At 36.3% G+C, this 20,419-nt stretch overlaps 1 protein-coding gene across 5 annotated transcripts in view; it reads left to right on the top strand.

The window, feature by feature from the left end:
- The window catches only part of ATG7 (autophagy related 7), a 103,896-nt gene that overhangs the window by 39,052 nt on the left and 44,425 nt on the right, over nt 1-20,419 (top strand). For all 5 annotated transcript variants that reach the window (XM_027665983.1, XM_027665980.1, XM_027665981.1 and 2 more), the window contains one exon: nt 4,889-5,011. In XM_027665983.1, the coding sequence (XP_027521784.1) occupies nt 4,889-5,011 (123 nt within the window). The remainder of the gene's footprint in view (nt 1-4,888; nt 5,012-20,419) is intronic.

Raw genomic sequence — 20,419 nt, 5'->3', positions numbered from 1 at the left:
TGCTTTGCCTGCAATAACCAGATAGTTAACAGTGTGCAAAAATATATGTAGACATGTCAAATTTCTAAATAGAACATTAAATATTGTGATTTTCTTGACTCTGAAATGTTTAGTGAAGTATCTGCCCCCTTTGAAAGAGGCAGGACAGGGAGGGAAGTGTTCTGTCATCTTTGAAGAAAGTGTTTAAAGCCAGGAAGAGTGTAAAACACAGCACCCCTCATTTTGGAGGTGGGCTATGCATAGATCTTTCTTAGTGTAAACAATCCATCTAGTTTTAATAATAATTATTTTATTTTTCCTGGAAAGTAAACAACACTGTTTCAAACTCTGCAGATGCAAAATGCCTAGGAAAGAAAAAAGCCAAAGCAAATGTAAATACTGCTGAAAAGTTTTAAATTTCTGTGACAGAAATAAGGCATAATCCATGAGCCGGTTTTACATCAGTAGCCAGGTTCTTTGGGTTAGGAGCTTGTTTTTTGTGTGTTTACTTAACCAGATATTAACTTTTATGCTATAAAGCAGTGCTGGAGCCCGATTCTCTTTCTGGATGTCTTTCTACCCAGCAACTGAGACTTCTTTGTGCAGAATATTGTTAAAAAGAATATAACACAAAGGCTGCACATCTGTTTCCCGTTTCAAAACAAGTTCTTTTACTCTAGGTCTGCATTTCTTTCCTCCTACCATGAGATTTGCTTTTTTTTCCTTCAGTAAACAGATGAGTATAAAAAGGTTGCTCATGAAATGGGTTACTGGGTATTGTTTACATGGGAGACTTTGGCAATACATTAATTTGGCCCTGTTGTGATAATCCACAGCATCCACAGCTTCATTTGTTCCACTAAAATGTGGATTCTCCTGTAGCTGCTCTGAAATAGAGGACATGGTACTTTCCAGTTCTCCTCCTAAGCTCTGACAAATGACCTACAAGTAAGAAAAAAGATAAGAATGCCCTAATAAATCTTTATTGCTCCAGCTTTCCAGGCCTGGTGCTAGAATTATACCCTTCTGGTTCTTTTTGTTGTTGCTGTTTTGCAGTTTTTTTCGTCTTGAGAAAATTAATTGCTACATAGTGACATATGACTGGGTAGGGACACTTTTATTCCCAGGAAAAGTTCATGCAGGATTGTTCACATCTGCGACTAAATAGTTTGAGATCAATAGTAATAAAAATTAGAACATCTCTCAAGTATTTTCCTTCCATAAAGCTGTTATTCTGAATGATCACATTGGTTCCAAGTGTAGTGTCAGCAGCAAAGAGAATTGTTCAGAAGTGCAAAAGCAAGCTCATGCCAACTTATTAAATCTGGAAATATTTTTTAGAATTATTTTGTGTCCATTTGTTATCTTGACTGGCATTATTCCTGATGATCCACAGAGTGTCCCTATGTGGTCTCCTGGCATAGGAATCTGAGATGAATTTTATTTTTCCTCATGCTTTTTTCTTTCTGAGGTCTGTTCAGTGGCTACTGAACAAATATATGCAGTGTTACATTTATCAGAGAACAGCTGCTACTGAATTTGTGTAGTAAAGGTTAAAGGTGTTTATCCTTTTTGAGGCATTGTAAAGTTTTAATTGTCTGAACTGGGAAATAAAATCCCTAAGGGTGACAAAATGTTCTTTGAGTCACTGTGTATATATTAAAAGGATTTCATTGTAATGTATGTCTTCTTTAATGGTACCACCACTGCTCAGGCAGCAGAGTGCTGCTGCCAGGTCCTTCTTTGGCTCCTTGCTATGAATTGGGCCATGTGACTGGGATTTCAGATTTAAAAGTAGTTAACAGATACTTCTATTCAGCAGCCTGCTCCCATTATAAAAAGCAAGCAATTATAATCAGCAAGTACATTTTTCAGTAAAGCTTTTCAGGTTTCTCTGGTTGCTAGTAGAAGAAAAAATATTCTTTTTTTTTGGACTTTAAGTGTTTCAGATACTGTGGCTATACTCAAATTTGTTATCCAAACCTAAGTTTGCCATTGCAGCACTGTGGAAAGTCACTGCCACAGAGCAGGATGGCACGATGGGGTTGCTACAGGGAGAAAATAAACCAGGGCAGTTCATGCAGAGGACCCTGGCACACTGAATTCATGTACTTACTGAGGAAGCAGTACCTGGAAATTCTCACTTCAGGCCTGAGTCACAGGTTTTTTGGAAATGAGGATTAAAGCACAGTTAGCTGAGTAACAACATCAGCCAGATTTAAAGGCTGTTTGATAAATGACTTGTATGTAGTAAGGTTGCACTCAATTCCTGCCTCTGCTCATAAAATTTGCATATCCCAAGATAGTTTACATCTTTAGCAAGTTTTACCTCTGGGAAGAGACCAAAATATATTAATGTTGTTGTCCCTGCATTTCATGGATATGCTGTAAAATTTTAAAATAAGGCTAGAGTTTGTGTATAGGCTGGAAATGGTTTCAGTGTGCCATGACCTATAACCTGGCCTGCATCACCAAAAATCTGCCTCCTGAGCTCTGGATTGTGGTTCCAAACAAATGGCACCAGCAGCACACTGGAGAACACTGATAGCTTTTGGGGGATATGCACAGGCAGGGCTGTGAATACATTCTAAGCTTAGAAGTTGGCATCTGCATACAGTATTTCACAAAGAGCCAGATGCAAGAGATTTCTGCACTTCAGTTGGTATATTGTAATTTTGAAACACAGAAGAGTCATTAAATGTATGTGTCTATCCACGGTGCAATTTGACTGGGATAATGTTAAGAGGACACATCTCAAATGAAATGCTGACGTTGTACAGTTCTCTGCACTGCATTGTGAACGTTCAGATTACTTTGTTTCTCTGGAATAAAAAAAAACACAAAACACAAAGAAATGCCTCTAATAATATTTTAATATCTTTTTTCCTTTCCTTTTTTCTTTTTTGATTTCTCATTATGTTATGGGTCAATGAACAAATACACAAAACCCCATGTATGGCAAAATAAATAAATAAAACGTGAAGAACGATTTCTGCTGATTTAGTAAGAGAACACTAAGTGCTGGTTTTATCTATTTTAGGAGCATAAAGTGTGGTCAAGAAGGTGTTTGCTATAGTCACCTACATCTGTCTTTTTCATAGTTGTGTTTCTGTTGTTTCTCTTTGTGTTTTTTTGAAACCTAAGAATGCATTAGATAATTTTACTGCTAAAATGGACATTTTGCATGAAAATCTGAGTGAAGATCCTAGTCTGGTTTTATCAGTAAACTTACAATTCTGTCAGCTAAATATGAATATGTTTTTAAATGAGTTTGAATTCCTGTAGGACTCGGTGTAAAAACTCACTGGATGTGTTTTGCTGAAAAATGCTATCGGGTGGTGCAAGTTTCCACAGTTTTAAGATTTATCAATGCAAAGGTTATTTGAGACAATTAGAAATTGTTAAACTAGTGAAGAATAAGATTGTTGAGAGTAATTTGTGAAGACCAGTTGAGGAAGTTGGAGCTGTTCAGCCTGGAGAAAAGAAGGTTGTGTGGAGACCTCAGCACCTTCCAGTGTCTGAAGGGGCTACAAGGAGGCCAGAGAGGGACTGTCCATCAGGAACTGTAGTGACAGACAAGAGTGAATGGCTTCAAACTGAAAGAGAGTAGGTTTAAATTAGATATCAGGAAAAAATACTTCTCTGTGTGGGTGTTGACGCCCTGACACAGATTGCCCAGAGAACCTGTGGCTGCTCCGTCCCTGGAAGTGTCCAAGGCCAGGTTGGACAGGGCTTGGAGCAACCTGGGCTGGTGGAAGGTGTCCCTGCCCATGGCAGGGGTTTGAACAAGATGAACTTTAAGGCCCCTTCCAACACAAGTCATTCTAGGATTCTGTGATTTGGATGAGTTAGATGAATTCATAATGGAACTCTCATTTCCACTCTTCTGAAAAGCTTGCCTCTTCTGATCCAGGGTGATCCTGCTGATCCTTCTCCTGCCTGTCTAGCTCTGATGTCATTTGTATTTCTCCTTTGTATTTAAATATTGTGTGGTTTTGAGGTCCCTACATGCATCCTGCTCTACTACACAAACCTCTGTAGGAAGAGTTACTTTGGAGTCTATCAAGCTCAGTTGCTTCATCTGTAAACCTGGTGACAGCAAACCAGGGTATTAAATAATCAATGGTAGAACCTGGAACAAAAACGGGGAAACAGCAGATACTGTGTTGCTCAATCATAAGTTCCTTCCATTTTCTGGCTACCTGCTTTCACAAAACTTGTGGAATCATCTTTATCTTTGAGATTTTTCTTCTGTTCCCTTAATCTCCATCACACTGGATTGAAATCAGCCTGGCAAATAGTTTATCTAAGCTAAAGCTGTGTGAAGTAAAATTCTTCATGGTCAGGGGATTGAAATGAGCATAAGCTAAAATCTTCCTCACAGTTCTTGTAGGAGTCTGTAAAATTCTCCAAATAAAAGATAAACTGTGAAGATTAGAGCAGAAAAATAGAGACTGCTTTAAGATACAATAATCTCAGAACCATGAATCACTGGAGACTGGGAGGATGTTGGACTTGGACACCAAATTGGGGAATTTTTCAGTCTGTCCCAGCATGGTTCTGTCCCTTCAACTGATACATTGTAACAGTCTTTTACTGTGTTTTGTGTAACTCAAATGCTGCTTTCGTGACTTTGCAGGGAAGTGTTTCTTCTTGCCATATCATCTGTCTTGTTACAAGCTTAAAGGCGTGTTTAAACCAGGAAATCTTAAACCCCACTTCTGTTCCCTTTTGCCCTCACCTTTCCTCACTTTAGGAATAAAGTTGAGGAAATTTTTAGCTGCTTACAATATACAGTCATTTTCTGAGCATAAGAAAGTTTGTGCTTTTATTTTGTGAGCAAAATATGATGACGAATCATGTTATGGGTATTATATTTTAAATACTTTTCTGTTTGTTTATTTGACAGGTCCTTGAACAGTATGAGCGAGAAGGGTTTAATTTCCTAGCTAAAGTTTTTAATTCTTCACATTCCTTCTTGGAAGATTTGACAGGTCTAACTTTATTACACCAGGAGACACAAGCTGCAGAGGTAAGAAAATACAATTTGGATTTTAAGAATTAACCATGTGATTAAATGAATCGCTGATAGAATCAAGCAGTGGTATTTGATTTACTCAGTGATTTGGACATTCTCTTAAATTACTTGTAACTTTTTGTATCCTGGGTTTTCAGATACTGCTTTTAAAGGAAACAAGGGACTTGTGTTATGTGGTATAAGGAAATCAATTACCATTTTAGGTCAATTAAAATGTAATTATTATACTGCTTGAGGGATTGTAGTATGGGGAAAACAATACTGTTTGTCTAGTGACTAAAGTTGGAATGTGGGGAGAAATTGGGGTATGGTTTTGATCTCATGGGCAATAACACTGTCTAAAGAGTTGTGATAGCTGAGTGTGTTCCATAAAAAATGAAACAGGTATCAGAATCATAGAATGGCCTGGGTGGGGAGGGACCTTAAAGATCATCTAGTTCCAATCCCCCTGCCATGGACCTCTCACTAGATCAGGTTGCTCAGGTATCTGTTTTAATATTGTATTTTAGTAGTGATTAGTGTTCCCTACTCCATCTGCCAATGTCTATACCACTCTACATCATAATTTAATTTTGGCATAGTCATATCACATGGATGTTTCTGAAGTGATTATTGAGTTACTGCAGCTTGTGCAAATGGTGGAGCTGTTTTTTCAGCTGCAAATGGCTCAACAGTGTTGCTTAATAAGGTTGGGGGGGGATAATGATAACTTGGCTCTCTATTTTGTGTTTTAACCTTTTAAAATAATTGGAACAGGTGCTGGAAACATTAAACTGTAAAATACCTGATGCATTCTTAAATCAACCTGGTAATACCTAGAAAATATTTAAATATTTATATGAGAGGGATCCAAGAAAGGAGAAGAAACACCATTTAACATGTACCACTTATTAACAGTTAGAATAACTGTGGTCTGATTGCCATGCCTGACTTTTAGGCTGCTAATGTAAAATGTAAAACCAATTACAATTGCCCTAGTTAGTAATGTATTATTTTGCAGACATCAGTCAGTAAATTTCTTTTGCAGTTTCAGCGTGTCCACGGGTGTTTGTTTATGAAGTTTTAGATACTTTCTACAAAATGTAGAGTCAGGTGTGAGTTTATTGCAACTTACTGAAGTTCAAAGTTTATAATAAAAATGGAATTAGGGTGCTTTCAAAAAATCTTTTGGTTCAGCGCTGAGGTTTATGTGATGAAATCATTACTCATACGTGGAAAAACCGACATACAAAATATTTGTAGAGCTAATGCTTTCAAATTAGCCTAACTGCCATAAAACCAGTGACTTTTCTTGATTGCTTCCCTGTAGTATTGGTATATTTTTGTAAAAATTCATCTGCTTTATCAGGATTAACTAGTACAATAGTCTTGATAAAGTCTGTGTTTATGAAGGTTAAGGTCTGATAGGCAGATTATCTGCAGATTCTGGAGCATGCTTGCTTGCTTCGGATTAAAAGACCTATTCTTTCGTTGCATTTTACCGCTGTTGGCTCTTAAAATCAAAGAGGTTGTTTTGGGGTCTCCCACTACCCCCTCAGTACATAATTTGGGGCAAATTTTAATTTTTTTAGATGCACAAGAGAGTGCTTTTAATATATTTTCTGCTGAATTATTCTTGTATTTTGAGCTCATTTTTCTCACCCTGCAGTTGGTGAGTGTGAGGTCTGCAAAATGGGTTTTCAGGTTTCTGGCTACTTTGGAGCTGCTGTTGGCAGAATGTGTTCTCTAAAATGGAAGCATTAGATTTGTTAAGGTTGGTGCTCCTTAGATTGGTCTGAGATATTCTTGTTATGTCCTAAAGACTGCAGCAAAAGTACTGAGAGGTTTCATAAGACATTTATGACCTCTTTTGGTGAATAGAATATTTGATTGTTCTGTTAAGGAGTTATGTGCCTTTCAGCATGCAAACTCTTCGGAGAGATTTTATAGGTTATTGGTGGGTTTGGAGACCATAAAAATGGTTTCTAGTAACTGAAGATTTTCCTTTCCTCCAGTTTAGTAAAATTTCTCCAGTGCTATTTCTGCACTGTAAAGAAAATAGACTTGTAAAGTTAAATGTCATCCAACGTCGTATTTACTGCAGTAGCATCATAATCAGGTTGTAATTCTGTATGCAAAATCACTGATATTTGACTGATAAATTTGCATCTGATAGGGAAACAACTCGATCTTGTGCTTTTTTAAAAAGGATTGCTCTTAAAATGTTCATCCATTAAGAGGATTTAACTGAATGTTTTGCTTAGAGTGTTTTGTTGCAGTCAGCAAAACTGTCATGCTGGTCTTAAGCTTCAGCATCTTAAGTGAAATCACACACTGAAACTTTTTCTTGTTTTTTTATTTTAAATTCACCTAAATGCTTAGCTGCTTTCATGATGTGTGTATGTAATTGCTTTGATGAGAAATTGCTTCTAAATTTGAGTTGCTTAAAAGAGATTCTGCATAAGTTATGCGAGTTCCGTAGGAGTGACAGAACAGTTTTGGATGGCCTGAAGTTTCCATAAAAACTCTCCCTCCCTACATTATTAGCACAGACTGCATTTTCACAGATTAAAGCAATACAACTTGCACTAAGATATGGGAGACTTTTCACTTACTGAATATCTTTTTTACTTTCATTGTTCAGTTTCCTGTTCCAGAGCTGGACTGTTGACCCAAGTATTAATGCCATCTTGACATGCTTTACCTTGTCTTTTTAAAATGACTGATAAGAACATAATCCTAATTCAACATGCAATCAGAGTAGCAATCATAAAACAGATTTAGTTTGTGGTTTAACTTTGATACTTATTGCAGGAATTTTAGTTAATAGAGCACTTACTTCTTTGATGTGAGATGCATCAGGAAATCATGAATGTTCCACGTGACTTCCTTCATGACAATTTACTCAGTAATATTAGCAAGTGTTTCTATTCTATCTTGAAATGACAGTACATTTTAGGCATCTGCTTTTTCCACATCTGGCTTTCATTTTGGTTCTGTGGAACTTTTTTGATTCTTTTTTTTTTTTTTTTTTAATACCAGTTAGATATTTATGTACAGCTTCAGCAAGAGACTCTGATGACACACATGGCTTTGAAGGCCAATAGAATCTGTGGGAAACTCCCATGTCAGCACTTAGGTATTGTTTCCACTGGATACAGTTCATTTAGGGAGCTGCCCAAGCTCATGTAAAAACTGCACTTCTGTTTTCCAGATCACTTTGTCTCCTTGTTCCTAACCTAAACTTTTAAACTTGACACTTGTTCAATGTGTAGTCGAGTTTAATAGCTGGGCTTAAAATAGAGACAGCCTATGGATCCTTGAATTATTAGTGAGAAACTGGAGGTGTTGATTTGGAGACAGAACAACCAAGTGGATGATTTCCAGTTCAGAACTTGGCTGGGCTGGATTGTTGCATGTCAGTACATCCCTAACCCAGCTGGTTTGTTCCCCACAGACACCAGATTTAACCCTGCAAAGGGTAATGCTGTTTGCCAGGGTTGAAAACTCTTCAGATTCAGTCTAAAATTACAGCTTTCCTGATATTCACTCTCCTACTCTGTGTTAAAGGTTAATTTTTACTGATGTGACACTTCTGGAAGTAAAAACTAACACAGTTATAAAGCCCATAGCCAAGATTATTCCATAGTTGTGGAAAAACCATTCCCATTTGTAAGATTTTCTAAGAAACTTAGTTCTTTGAAGGCTGCTCGTTTCATTGTTGCCCTTTTCCTCCAGAAATAACTGCCACTGTTTTCAAGACCCAATTAAACACAGTAACCAAGCTTATCTTTGCTGGGACTTATGTAAGTGCTCTTGAAATCACCAGGAGTGAAGCATCTTATTTGAAAGGGATTGTCAATACCAGGAGTGATAATAGTGGGAAAGGGAAATTTTCGCATGAATTCACTGTAGTATGAGCAGTTGAATTTCTGTACAACCATTTTCCAACTGTATTCATTTTCAGAAGTACAGAAGCCTCATTTCTCTCTGTTCCTAGTAAGACCCAAATGTAACTATACTTTCTCTTCCTTTGGATTTCAATTCCTAAATTACTTGAGTCCTTTACTGTACTTACTGCTTTCATGAGGATGAAAGAAGATTACAGAATATATACAAGAAATAAAATTTTCACTTTGTTTTATGATCGATTAAAACACGAGAAGGCATAGAAGTCTTGTCATCTAAGGGGGTCATAAAGAGTTTTGGAAAAAAAATCAAATCCGGACCAGAGTTCGTATTTCTGAATGTGGTTATAAAGGTCAGATATTGGTGCCAGCAAAATAATGTCTGTGTTATTTTGCTTTAGTAATGTTGTAATTCAAGTTTTTTGTCTCTTACAAAAAGTGGGATCCATAGCATCTGTAATTTCTATGACAAGTTCTTGTGGTCAGTGAATGAACCCTGTTTGTTATTTGCAAAATCACTTTTCTATGCTGGTTTACTGTATCCTGAGCAAGGGTAGGATCAATTTAAAAAAAAAAAAAAATTCATGCTAGTAAAATACTCAGAGCTCTTTGACTAAGAGAAAACACAGAAAACCCTTTTTGATTCTGTTTCTGCACTTACTTGACATTTGTGCCTGACCATTTTTTCCGTCATTTCTTGAGGAACAAGGCTGAGCTGTATAATAGGCAACTGGTATTAAAAGGGAACTTATCCTAGTTTGGATGAAAATTCAGAATTTCCAGTGTGCTTTGCTATTAAAAATATCCTGTTTGTTTCTGATTCTGCATTATATTATGCAATGTATTTGATGTCGAAACAATAACATATGAATAGCCAAAAAAAATCCCAAGCAAACGGAAAAACCCAACTGCAACAATATTGTAACAGTAAGTTCTTTAGCTTAACAGGTTTTTTCTGTGAGCCAAACAGTCTTCAGAAGTTAATTTTACTTGATGTTACGAAAACTTCCTGAAGAAATCACTATTGATGGGTAGACAAAAAATAATATTTGAGACTTTTCTGTGTCTGTGAACTTTTTTGTTTTCATGTTTTTAATCTGGTGCATTTCAGGAGAAATTCACTTTGACAGATTCAGGCCTGCCCTGGAATTTTTTTCTGAAGAGATTAAGAGATTAATTTAGTTTTTTTCAGGAGGTAGGTTGTTTTTTTCTGTCTTAAGTTTTCTCATGATGTCGATTAGTGTCATCATATTTCTTCATTCATCAAGCAGTATTTCCCAGATCTTCAAATAATGGTAATTTTTTTTCTGAAAAAGAATTCCTGTTGAACACAGTCCAAGTGAGAAATGAGTCTTGGTTAGAGCAGATTTTAAAATGTGTGTAAATGTGCAGCGCCTAAAATAGATTTAGTTAGTCTGTCCTTCACACACTGTTCTGCTGAACTGATGGTATTTCTGTTCCTGACATTTTGCCAAGCGAGGTAATTGTTACATCAACACAGAACAGTTCAAACTGAGTTTTATAGCCTCTGAACGAGCCCCAGAATGGTCTTTAAGCTGATACCTTATGTTGCTGTTTGAAGATTTTAGAAATACCTGTGAAGTGTTGCCTCTGTTTGGTACCAAAACATGATCTCCTTGTCTTTCCCCTGATATCTTTACTGATAACTTCAATTATTATCCCTTATTATCATCAGCAACTGGTGTGCACAAATACTCATATGTTTCATGATATGTTTGAATAAATAGATATTCATGCCTTTAGGATGGGGAGGGGCATTTGCAGTCATTTTATTTTGGGGGAGCCAAGAGGAAGAAGGGGGAAAGACGGTTGCTTGTAGGGTTGTATGGAAGGGAAGATGTCAGGGATGAGAACCAGCCAACCCTCTGAGCTGAGTCAGAGTTACAAACATCTTTTCATCAAACAACCCTCAGTATTGTTCGAATTCTGAAGGGATTTTAAGCGAGGGCAGCTATAAAAACACTACCCATACTACTACAAATGAATAAATCTGCATTGTCATAAACATCCATTATGACATCTCAAAAATATGAAATGACCTTATAAAATGTTTTTACTTGAAAGTTTTGACTTGTAAATGATGGCATCTTTCAGTAAAAGGCACTACTGCTTAGCTCCACAGATTGATAGATTTGCTAGACTGGTACAGTTATTAGTCAGATTAAATGAAACTCTGCAAATTCAAATATAAGAATCAATTCTTGAGGGAAAAGATAGAGAAAATGCTGATTTATTCAGTATAAAGAATTTTTTTTAATTTAAGCTGATGTTGCTATCAAGTTGTCTTTGTTGTTTGAAATTTCAGACACATGGAAAAAAATTTGACAAAACTACTAAAAAATAAAATAATGGCATTTAGATTAGCAACAGATGGAAGGGTTTTTAGTATTTTTTCCCTGTATTAAACTGTCAATTGCTGTCATAGTGCCAAAGCATTGATAGGGTTTAAATCTCTATATACAGTGTCACAGTAAATCTCACATAACTATAAAATGGAAAATGCTGCTGTGAATAAATTTATAATTTCATGAGTTTTTATGTGAGAGGGAAGAGCTGTGAACAAATAGCTGTACAAAGCCATCAACCTCAGTACTCCAGCACCTTTCCAGGTGCTAGGGAACTGCTGAAGCATAAATGTGTACTTCATGTTCTTCATGCTGCTAATGCAGCTGGTGAGCACTGGATTTTTTGTCCTCTGTCTAAACAGTATTGATCAGCAGAGCTTTGTACTGTTCAATATCAGACATTCTCTACCAATAGGACTCAGTGTCTGTGCTTTTTGACGTTTCCTGTTGTAATGATAACAGCTCCTCAGGTACATTTGCAAGGGTACACTCATTTTCTTTATGAATTGTAGTAAATGATATTAAATTGTACTTTGTTTACGATTTTAGAGTAATTTTAGTTAATGATGAACATAGCACCCCAAAATTTGAAGTGAACTCCTATACTTGAGCTGTAAAATCTGAAATAGAAACTTGCTGATGTCTCTAGAAATGAGTTGTGCCTCTAAGGAACTTGGTACACCTCATTACATTTCCATAAGTCAGAAGACATAGCCCCAGTTTTCACATGTAATGATCCATCACACAGAGTTGGCATCAGTATGACAGAACAGCTTCAGTATTCTGGTATAATTTCTTTGGCAGTCTCTGAAAGTGCAAGGTGACGAAGTTGTCAATGAGTTCTGTACCTGAAATGGCTCATCCATTACTAAAAATGTTTGTTAAATTAGGATTATAACCTGGTGGGTTTTTTGTTTGGTTTGGTTTTGTTGTTGGGGTTTGGTTTTTTTATGTGTGTGGGCTACCAATTCTCTTCTAGAAAGATTTTCAGACTTAATTGGAAGGAAAAATCACCAGTAAAGAAGGGAGAAGAAAAAGAATTTAGAGGTTAAATTTCTTTCATTCCAATACACTTTGTCACAATGAAGAATGAATACACTTTTCATGATGCATTCTATTATTCTTCTGTGAAGAATAAGAAATTACACAACACAAACATGCTGATAAACTTTGTTTTATAATTAAGAACATAAATTGTACAATGTGCAGCTTAGTTCAAGAGAACAGTTGCAGAGTATATGAGTCCTTGTAGATCATTCAAGTCAAAAAAAAAAGGAAAAAGTTTGCTGTTGGACAAATTACTCCCAGATGCAGGTTTCAAGAAGCACATATTGTTGTAGCCTTGCCCAAAGGTGCTGTGAATGTCTTGAGGCAAATCTTCCTCAGCATTTCCTGAATTGTTGAATGTTGGAGTGTTAATTGAGTTACTTGTATTATGTCTGAGTGAGCTTTTATTGTGCTCAATTCATCTTATAGGCTGTTAAATGTTGTCCAAGAGTATTTAATTGTTAAAAGTGTTTGCACTCTTCTGACAATCTATATTTCCTCTGGAAATGTCTCTCAAACTTCTCTTAAAGCATTCAGAGTTGTGCAAGAGAATTTGTGCAGTCAGTTGTCACACATACTAAGGGCATTGGTGTTTTATTATTGCCAGCATCTAATTTAGACTACCTTTCTGCACAAACAGTTATGGCTTCTTTTCTAACTCTGTAAGCTTCTGACTTTCCTGTAAATATATATATACCTAGTGAATGGTAATAAGTGAAGTTGATTGCAATGTGAAGAGCAAAAAAATCTATATGATTTAAAAATCATATAGATTTAGCACAGCTTTTCTCTAATGCCAGCAGTTGCTAATTCATGTGACCATCAGAGGAAATTAAGCATCACAAATTTTAATAACAGAATATGAATTTCAGACGTACATCTATGTGGAAATCTCATATGGAAACCCATTTGTAAACTACTTGTCAGCTTAAATTTTTGCAATGTCTTAGGGTTTCTTCCTTTATGAACTACGGCATAATTTTACCAGCATGATTGTTTAAAGATTTGCATCTGTGTTGCTACGGTAATGAAAATATTGTTGGCTGAATTTTGGTTGACACTAATTTTGCAGAGATTTATAAAACAGGCAAATTTGAGTAGCCTTGAGAATTAGTACTAACCTAGCTTTTACTGGCCTGAATTTTCTTTCTGTTTGATTCTGAATATTTTCCTGGTGTTTGCACTTTAATGAACATCTCTGCAAAGTGCTGGTATTTCCTTTCTGTTACTGTATTTCAGGTTCTCTTGAAGTTTCCTTATTACGACATCTTTTTCTTGAATGCATTATAACTTGGCTTCCAGCTGAAGTCTGCCATGCAACATAGTTTTTTTTGTATGAAATTGGCTGGAGTACTGGAAAGACCACCTGATACTTTGGGATTGAGAAAAATTAATGACCAATTCCATAGTTAAACCCCAGATTTGATTCCAAGATTAGCCTATTTGTGCTTGAGAAGATAAGGATTGGTTCTCTCTTATCACTTAGCAGTGACTTCCAGTTGATTTAAGGTCAAACTGGGTGGAAAATCATGTTCTTGTAAATGAAAGTTGTGTCTGACCTCATGAAGAGACATCAAAAAAAGTCTACAGTGTTATGCATACAATAAAAAATTTGCCCAGAGAAAAGGGTTTAAGTTCAGAGAGCATCACATTTTAAAAAAAGTTTTAGGATAAGCTTCTGTTTTCTTGCTCTCTCAACGTCTAAAACCCCTGCTCTAGGTATTAACTAATTAACATGCTTCAAATTACTGATGAGTTGTTGCATTCTCTAGGTATTGAGGCTGGGACACTGAAACTATATTTATATTTAATATTTCATGAAGCAAGAGCTGCTTGTCAGTTACCGAGTTTGTTGTTATTTTTGTATACTTTTTGTTATTCTACAGGTCTGATGATGATTTTTAGCCATTTAATTGTTATGCAGCAACCTTAAAATAGTGCAGTTTTATTGGATAAGTATGAATGGGAACATGCTAGACCTTAAAATCTGACAACATACTCTTTAAATTAGGTTGAGCTGCAAGCTCTGGTAGGAAGTGAAATTAATTCATGGTTAAGATGTGATAAGGATCAAATCACAGATCTGATTTTAAGTCTGTGTGCAGCAGTTCTGCTGACATCTCTGTGTGTGAAGGTTTACATGCAGATGTCTGATTACTGAAGTGTAAAATCTCATAAAATGGCTATTTAATGGCATGTGACTGTCTAAGACAATAAGTGAATTGACTCTATTCCAGTTAAAACAAAAAATTAAATATAAAACTAGTCTAGTTGGAATGAACTTAAAGCAATGAGATTATGGAAGTAAATTTGGAGAAATACTCTGTATGTGCAAGCACATCAGTACTTCGTCATCTTAAAATAGGGGTTCTGTTTAAGTACTTACTGTACATAAAATAAACTTCTGTAATTGTAAAGTACTGACCTAAGCCTACCAGGCAGTGAATTGGATCCCCTGCAAGTCAGATGTGAAATCAAATAGGTTAATCAGTAAATACAAAAAGTACATGGTTAAGAAAAAGATACGAACTGTGATTTAGATGGAGGTAACTGCTAAGATGCTTTATTTTTTTGTAACTAAAGAAAGTAAGTCACAGAAACGGAAAAGGGATGCACACATAAACCTGGAAAGAGTTAAGTAATCACTTTCCAGCCTCTCAAGGGGATAGGGGCTAAGAGATACAGTTTTAAAAGTCTTTATGTTGTTGAAAAGTTATTTGTCTGATGTCTACTGAGACAGTGTGCCAACAACAGCAAATCCAAAATGCAAGTTAAAAAGATAAAACTACTACTGGAAGAGAATATGAAGGCATAACAAAGCTTTTTAGAATTATTACAGTGCAACAGCTGGTTTTGCTAATGTTTCTTGGTTATATATAAAAAAAAATCATCTAAGTTTTAATTCCCTTTGTCTTCTCACTTTGAGTAACTGCAGTATATGAATTTTGCCTGCCTATGACTCGTTCTTCCCACAATACTCTTTCTTTGAAAAACCCTTGTGAAAACATGCATTTTGTATTAGTTGACTTAGTTGGCATCTGTGTAGGCTTTTTTCTTCCTGGGTGAGTGATTTATATGTACTAATCTCTGGGTCTGCCTCTGCCGCACATTGTGCATGTGAGAACAGTGGTGACCCTGTGCTGTACCTGTGCTTGCTGTGCTGGCAGTTCTGAAAGAGTGCAGTTAGCTGGGACAGTGTATCAAGCACCCAAACTGGTTTAATCTCTTGCTCCACAGGCAATAATCTCATATGTAACAAATTCTGATACCTTGTGCACGTTTTCAGGGACATGCAGTCATGAAATTGAGGCTCGATTTTAAATCTTAATAGATTTGAAAGGATAAAGAACAAAGAAGACATAATTGCAAAATAAGATGTTATTTCCGGCCTCCAAAAGAAATGTCCTTGCATGAGTTTGGTTCACTATAAGAAATATGGAAGCTAAATGACTGAGGTTCATTCAGCTGAAGAATTAAAGAGCATCTGTTGTAGCTTTTGTATGTGAGTGCTGGGCAGTCTTTTTTAACTGTACCCCTGTAGGCAGCCCTGGCATTATTCTAAAGAACAGCCCTGGCCGTATTTTCTCTTGCTGCTTTCAAAGGGCTTCACATTTTCTCTTCTGCCCCAATGGAACAGGCAAGCTTCTGTGAGAGAATTCTATCCTGAATTCTGTATCCTGTGTGAGTTTGTCCAACTGTGCCAGCACACATCCATCACAGCAGCACGTGTGGAGATGGATATGGGCAGCATCCTCTCCAGCTGTCTTTGCTTCCCCAAAGGGAGGGGTGGGTGAACTGGATCAGCCTTTGGTTTGAGTCCAAACTGTAAAACACAAGCTCCCATGTTTAGATGGGTAATGAAATACTTTAAACTCTGCCTGCCTTGGAATTACAAGTTCTTTGTTGGCTGGGGCTACTTTATTTGATACTTCTGCTTTCTGGATTTAATCTAGAGTTTAGTATTTGGATCAAATTGTTTAATGCATTTAATATGCAATTTAATATGGTCTAATGTGTATTTAATATGTAGATTTATGCCTGCAGATTATATTTGGATTACTCAACAAAGTAAAATCTTGGTTGTAGCTGAAACATGTTGATAAAAGTTCAAGCAGCTGACTGTGAATTTTCTTTTTATACAGTGGAAATTAGAGATGGTTATGGGAGATTTGGGAAAAAAAAAGTAATACTGTTAAATATAATTTTAGTTACATTGAGGTATAAAGGTCACAAATTTTTTACTGAGTGAGGTTGAATTCAATCAAGGTTGGTCATTTTTTTAAAAAATGCCATTTTTTGTAGTGTAGCATTAGTAACACGTCATAGCTGGTGGAGGATGCTACAGGACTTTTCAGGACAATATTAGAAAAAAGTTAGTGTATTTGGAAGACTGCTAGGATTTAAGCTTACTTATGAAAGAGAAAAATGCTGTTTTCGTGAAGAAATTTCTAAATTGAAGAATGAATATTTTGACCATTGAGTCTTTTGTATTCCAAGGAGAATGGTATTCCCAGTTCTAGCATGAAGTATGCAATCCTTCATTCTGGTTATAAAGTGGGATTTTTCTTTACTCTCTTCAGTTTAAAAGTGAAAGGAAAGAACTTAATGGCAGAGAAAATTGCCTAAAGAATAGACTGCCCATTTAGAAATGTTATTTTAATGTGAAGGGATAAGGTAATAGAGTAAAGCAATGACCAGCAAGCTGCAATGTTTGACTCCAGTATCAATAGCAACTTCACAGTCCTGATCTTCATTGTACTTTTTTTAAAAATTGCATATCTGTTTCAGGAAGAGTATCAGGAATACTCTAATTTCATATATAAATATGGGATCTGATTAATACTTGAGGCATGCAAGGGAACTATAACATTAAGACTGTTGTTACTATAGTGAGGTGCTATTACAGACGTCACAAGACTTGTTATACAAGGAAACATGATTTCTTTGGATTAGAGAAGTTGCCAAAGGCTTGAACGATTTATAGGTGCTGCTGCTTTGAGTTATATATAACTTCATTATTTATTTTTTTTAAAAAACATTTAGATCTAGAATTAATGATCTAGAATTAATGTTGATGAAATGAATTAGCAAGTTTGACAGCTTTTAATGACACCGAGCAAATGAGGAATTTCATTGGAGCATTCCTTAGCTCTCCAAATGGCTAGATAATTTACAGAAAATCATAAATCCAGCTTCTACACAGAGAAATGAAGCTAATATCCCTTATGACTGAAGTGAGGTGCATTAGAGTTGACATGGTCAAGGTCGTTTTTCTTAAATGACTTATTATTCTTACACAAGTGGAGGAGGAAATGATCTGTCATGTTGTGGGCATGGGACAGAAAATGATGAGAGCATCTGCAAAGATGTGAGGAGGAAGCACAGATCATGCTGTGATGATCTGAGCACTGATCATGTGGGTCTGAGCAAGGCAAGAATTGAGTCCCATGAGAAATGGTGCTGTCCTGGGGCCCCCAGGGGTCCAGAGGGGCTATACAGTCCAAAGGGCTCTGGAGCTTGCTGTTAATGCCAGGTGGGCTGAGTTGGTTTTAAATATTCTGAGTTTAAGAGGGGCATCAAGGAGTTTAGAAGGACAGGGATTGCAAGCCCCAGGCAAAGAGGAAGTGGGGAAATGTGACTTTAGAAACAAAGGATTGAAATTGGCTTTTTTTTTTCTGCAGCATCTCCAAAATTTAGTCACGGTTACTGTAATGAGAAGGGACGATGAAATACAAATGTGTAACAGCACTGGGATGTGCTGGGCTCCTGCAAGGTCTCTTTTTGGGTGAATTAGGAGTTCAGTGCATATCACATCCATTTGATCATTTCATTACTCTCAGCTGTATAAAATTGGCAGTATTGTAGCATTGCTTCACTAACCCAGCTCAGAGACTAGTGTGACATCCAGTAACTTTTTCTAGACAGCTGCATTCCATACTGTGAAGTCTGTAGTACTGCAGAGATGTTTCCAAATGATTATTACTTAAACAGCCAATTAATTGCAAATTATTTATTGGGTTCTTAGAGTTAGCACAGCAGACATCATTTGCTCTTGTTACCATGACACAGAATTAGTGGTGTGGGTATTAATGTGAGTGTCAGTAAATCTGAATGAGAAATGAGCTATAATCAATGATGAAAGGCTTTTAAGTTTTGAAGTAGTCTTACAACATTTGTTTCTTACAAGCAATACCATAAAAAGAAAATATGTAATGGCAGAAATCGTTCTTGAGTTCCCTTTGACTCTCCTTCTTTAATGGAACTCAGGAATTTAGTTATGTAAAAATATGACTAAGTCTCTTTTGCCTTTGAGGTATAGACCTGGATGAGATCCAGTATGAGATTGGATATCAGTAAATTGGAAAAGTTCTTTCCTAGTCTTTTTAACTTTGTATTTGGAACAAAACTACATCAAAAGCTGGAATAGGTTCCTCATCTAATTTTTCCATGACCGGGTGGGGTTTTTTGTCTTCAGATAGTGTCTGATTACTAAATTAAGCTCTCAGCATCAATAAATCATTCCCCTGCAGAGTAAAATCTGTAATTTTTCATATATGTTGTCTTTTATACCTTTGAAATATAACTCTTAGGGCTGTGGAGCGAATCCCTGGGTAGATACAGCAAAGAGGGAGAGAGTAGAAAGGAATCCCAGTGCATAGTTTGTATAGTTTGTTAGGGTGACATGCTGAACATATGGCAGAGTATTTGCAGGTGCTGTATGAACTCCTGGGAGCAGTGGCTGGTTGGGTTATGGAGTTTATGTAATGAAGAGTCAGTGTGGTTCCTGTTACAGCCCAAATGAGGGTTTTTTCAGAAGCTTAATATGTGCTGTGGTGTGATACATCTGTCACTCCAGTGCAGTTACACTGCCAGGAAGTGTAAGGAGGTAGGGAAGCACAGAGGAGCATCATTCCTGATCCTGTATGAGCAGTGTTAAAAAACAAACCAACCCAACTTGGCGTTGGAATCTGCATTCATACTGTTTAGAGGATAAAGCAGAGTCTGCAGAGCCAAGCACGTGGAAAGAGTGTTCAGGTCTGAAGTGTTTGTACTGCCTCGCCAAGCCCGTGTTCCAAATGGCATTGGAATAGATTAGCTTTTAATTTCTCTTAATGTTATACAGGACATCACAGAGTCAAAGTCTTAAAATGCAAACAGTCCGTTTGTTCTGTGTATCAGAGAGATGGGGGACAGAAGGGAAGAATGGAAATAATCTGCTACCCATATTATTATGTTAGTGGAAATTAGGCAAAATCTGTTAGTCGACAGAAACAACAGCTGGAATTTATCTTGTCGTGCAAGCCTTCAGCTAATTTTTCTCAGTGTATCCTACCCAAAGGTATTTTTAAAACTGAATGAAGACAGTTCTTATTTTCTCCATTGTACTTTTATTGACACAGTCACAGATGTTATTACTATGCAAAGCACTATTATTATTTTTTTCTCTTAAGTACTTTCCCAGTTTCCCTTTCACTGTGACAATTTTTTTCATTGTTGTTGGGAGATGGAGCTATTTCATTCATGGGCCACAAATGTTTTCTTTTAAGTATTTGAAATGTCCCATCCTTCTATTGTGCTTTTCCAGTTTATTATAAAATGCTCCAACCCTATTCTATATATTTTTGTTTAAACCTTCCATTCCTGGTATTTTTAAAACTGTATGTGTGTTGCTTTAGTTTTTCAAGATGTATCATCACTGTCATTTTAGCAATGAAATTCTGCTGTCTCAATCACTTACTTCAATGTGATCTTTCTTTGTATTTCAGTTTATCACAGCACTTTCTCTCATCTCCTCTGTCATCCATAATTTCTCTGTTTGATTCACACCTGCTTGCAGATCTACTTTGTATCCTCTGTATGTTTTATTTTAATTGGGCATCTGCATGACTTGAAATAAAAATGTTAGTCTTTTCATCTTCCAGATTTACAAAATTATTTCATATTATTTAGTAGTAAACTCTTGGAATAAACAGTTGTAGATTCCTATTATTTTTTTATTTCACTGTAATAGTAGCTGTAAGTGGACATAGAAATGCTTCTAAAAAATTTACTTTTCAGTAATCGACTTGGTTTTCCACCAGAATGTTGTAAAAAGTGCTATT

The sequence above is a fragment of the Corapipo altera genome, unplaced genomic scaffold (genome assembly GCF_003945725.1).
Source record: "Corapipo altera isolate COAL_440 unplaced genomic scaffold, ASM394572v1 101, whole genome shotgun sequence".
Classification (NCBI taxonomy): domain Eukaryota; kingdom Metazoa; phylum Chordata; class Aves; order Passeriformes; family Pipridae; genus Corapipo; species Corapipo altera.
This window is presented reverse-complemented; position numbering and strand designations above follow the sequence as displayed.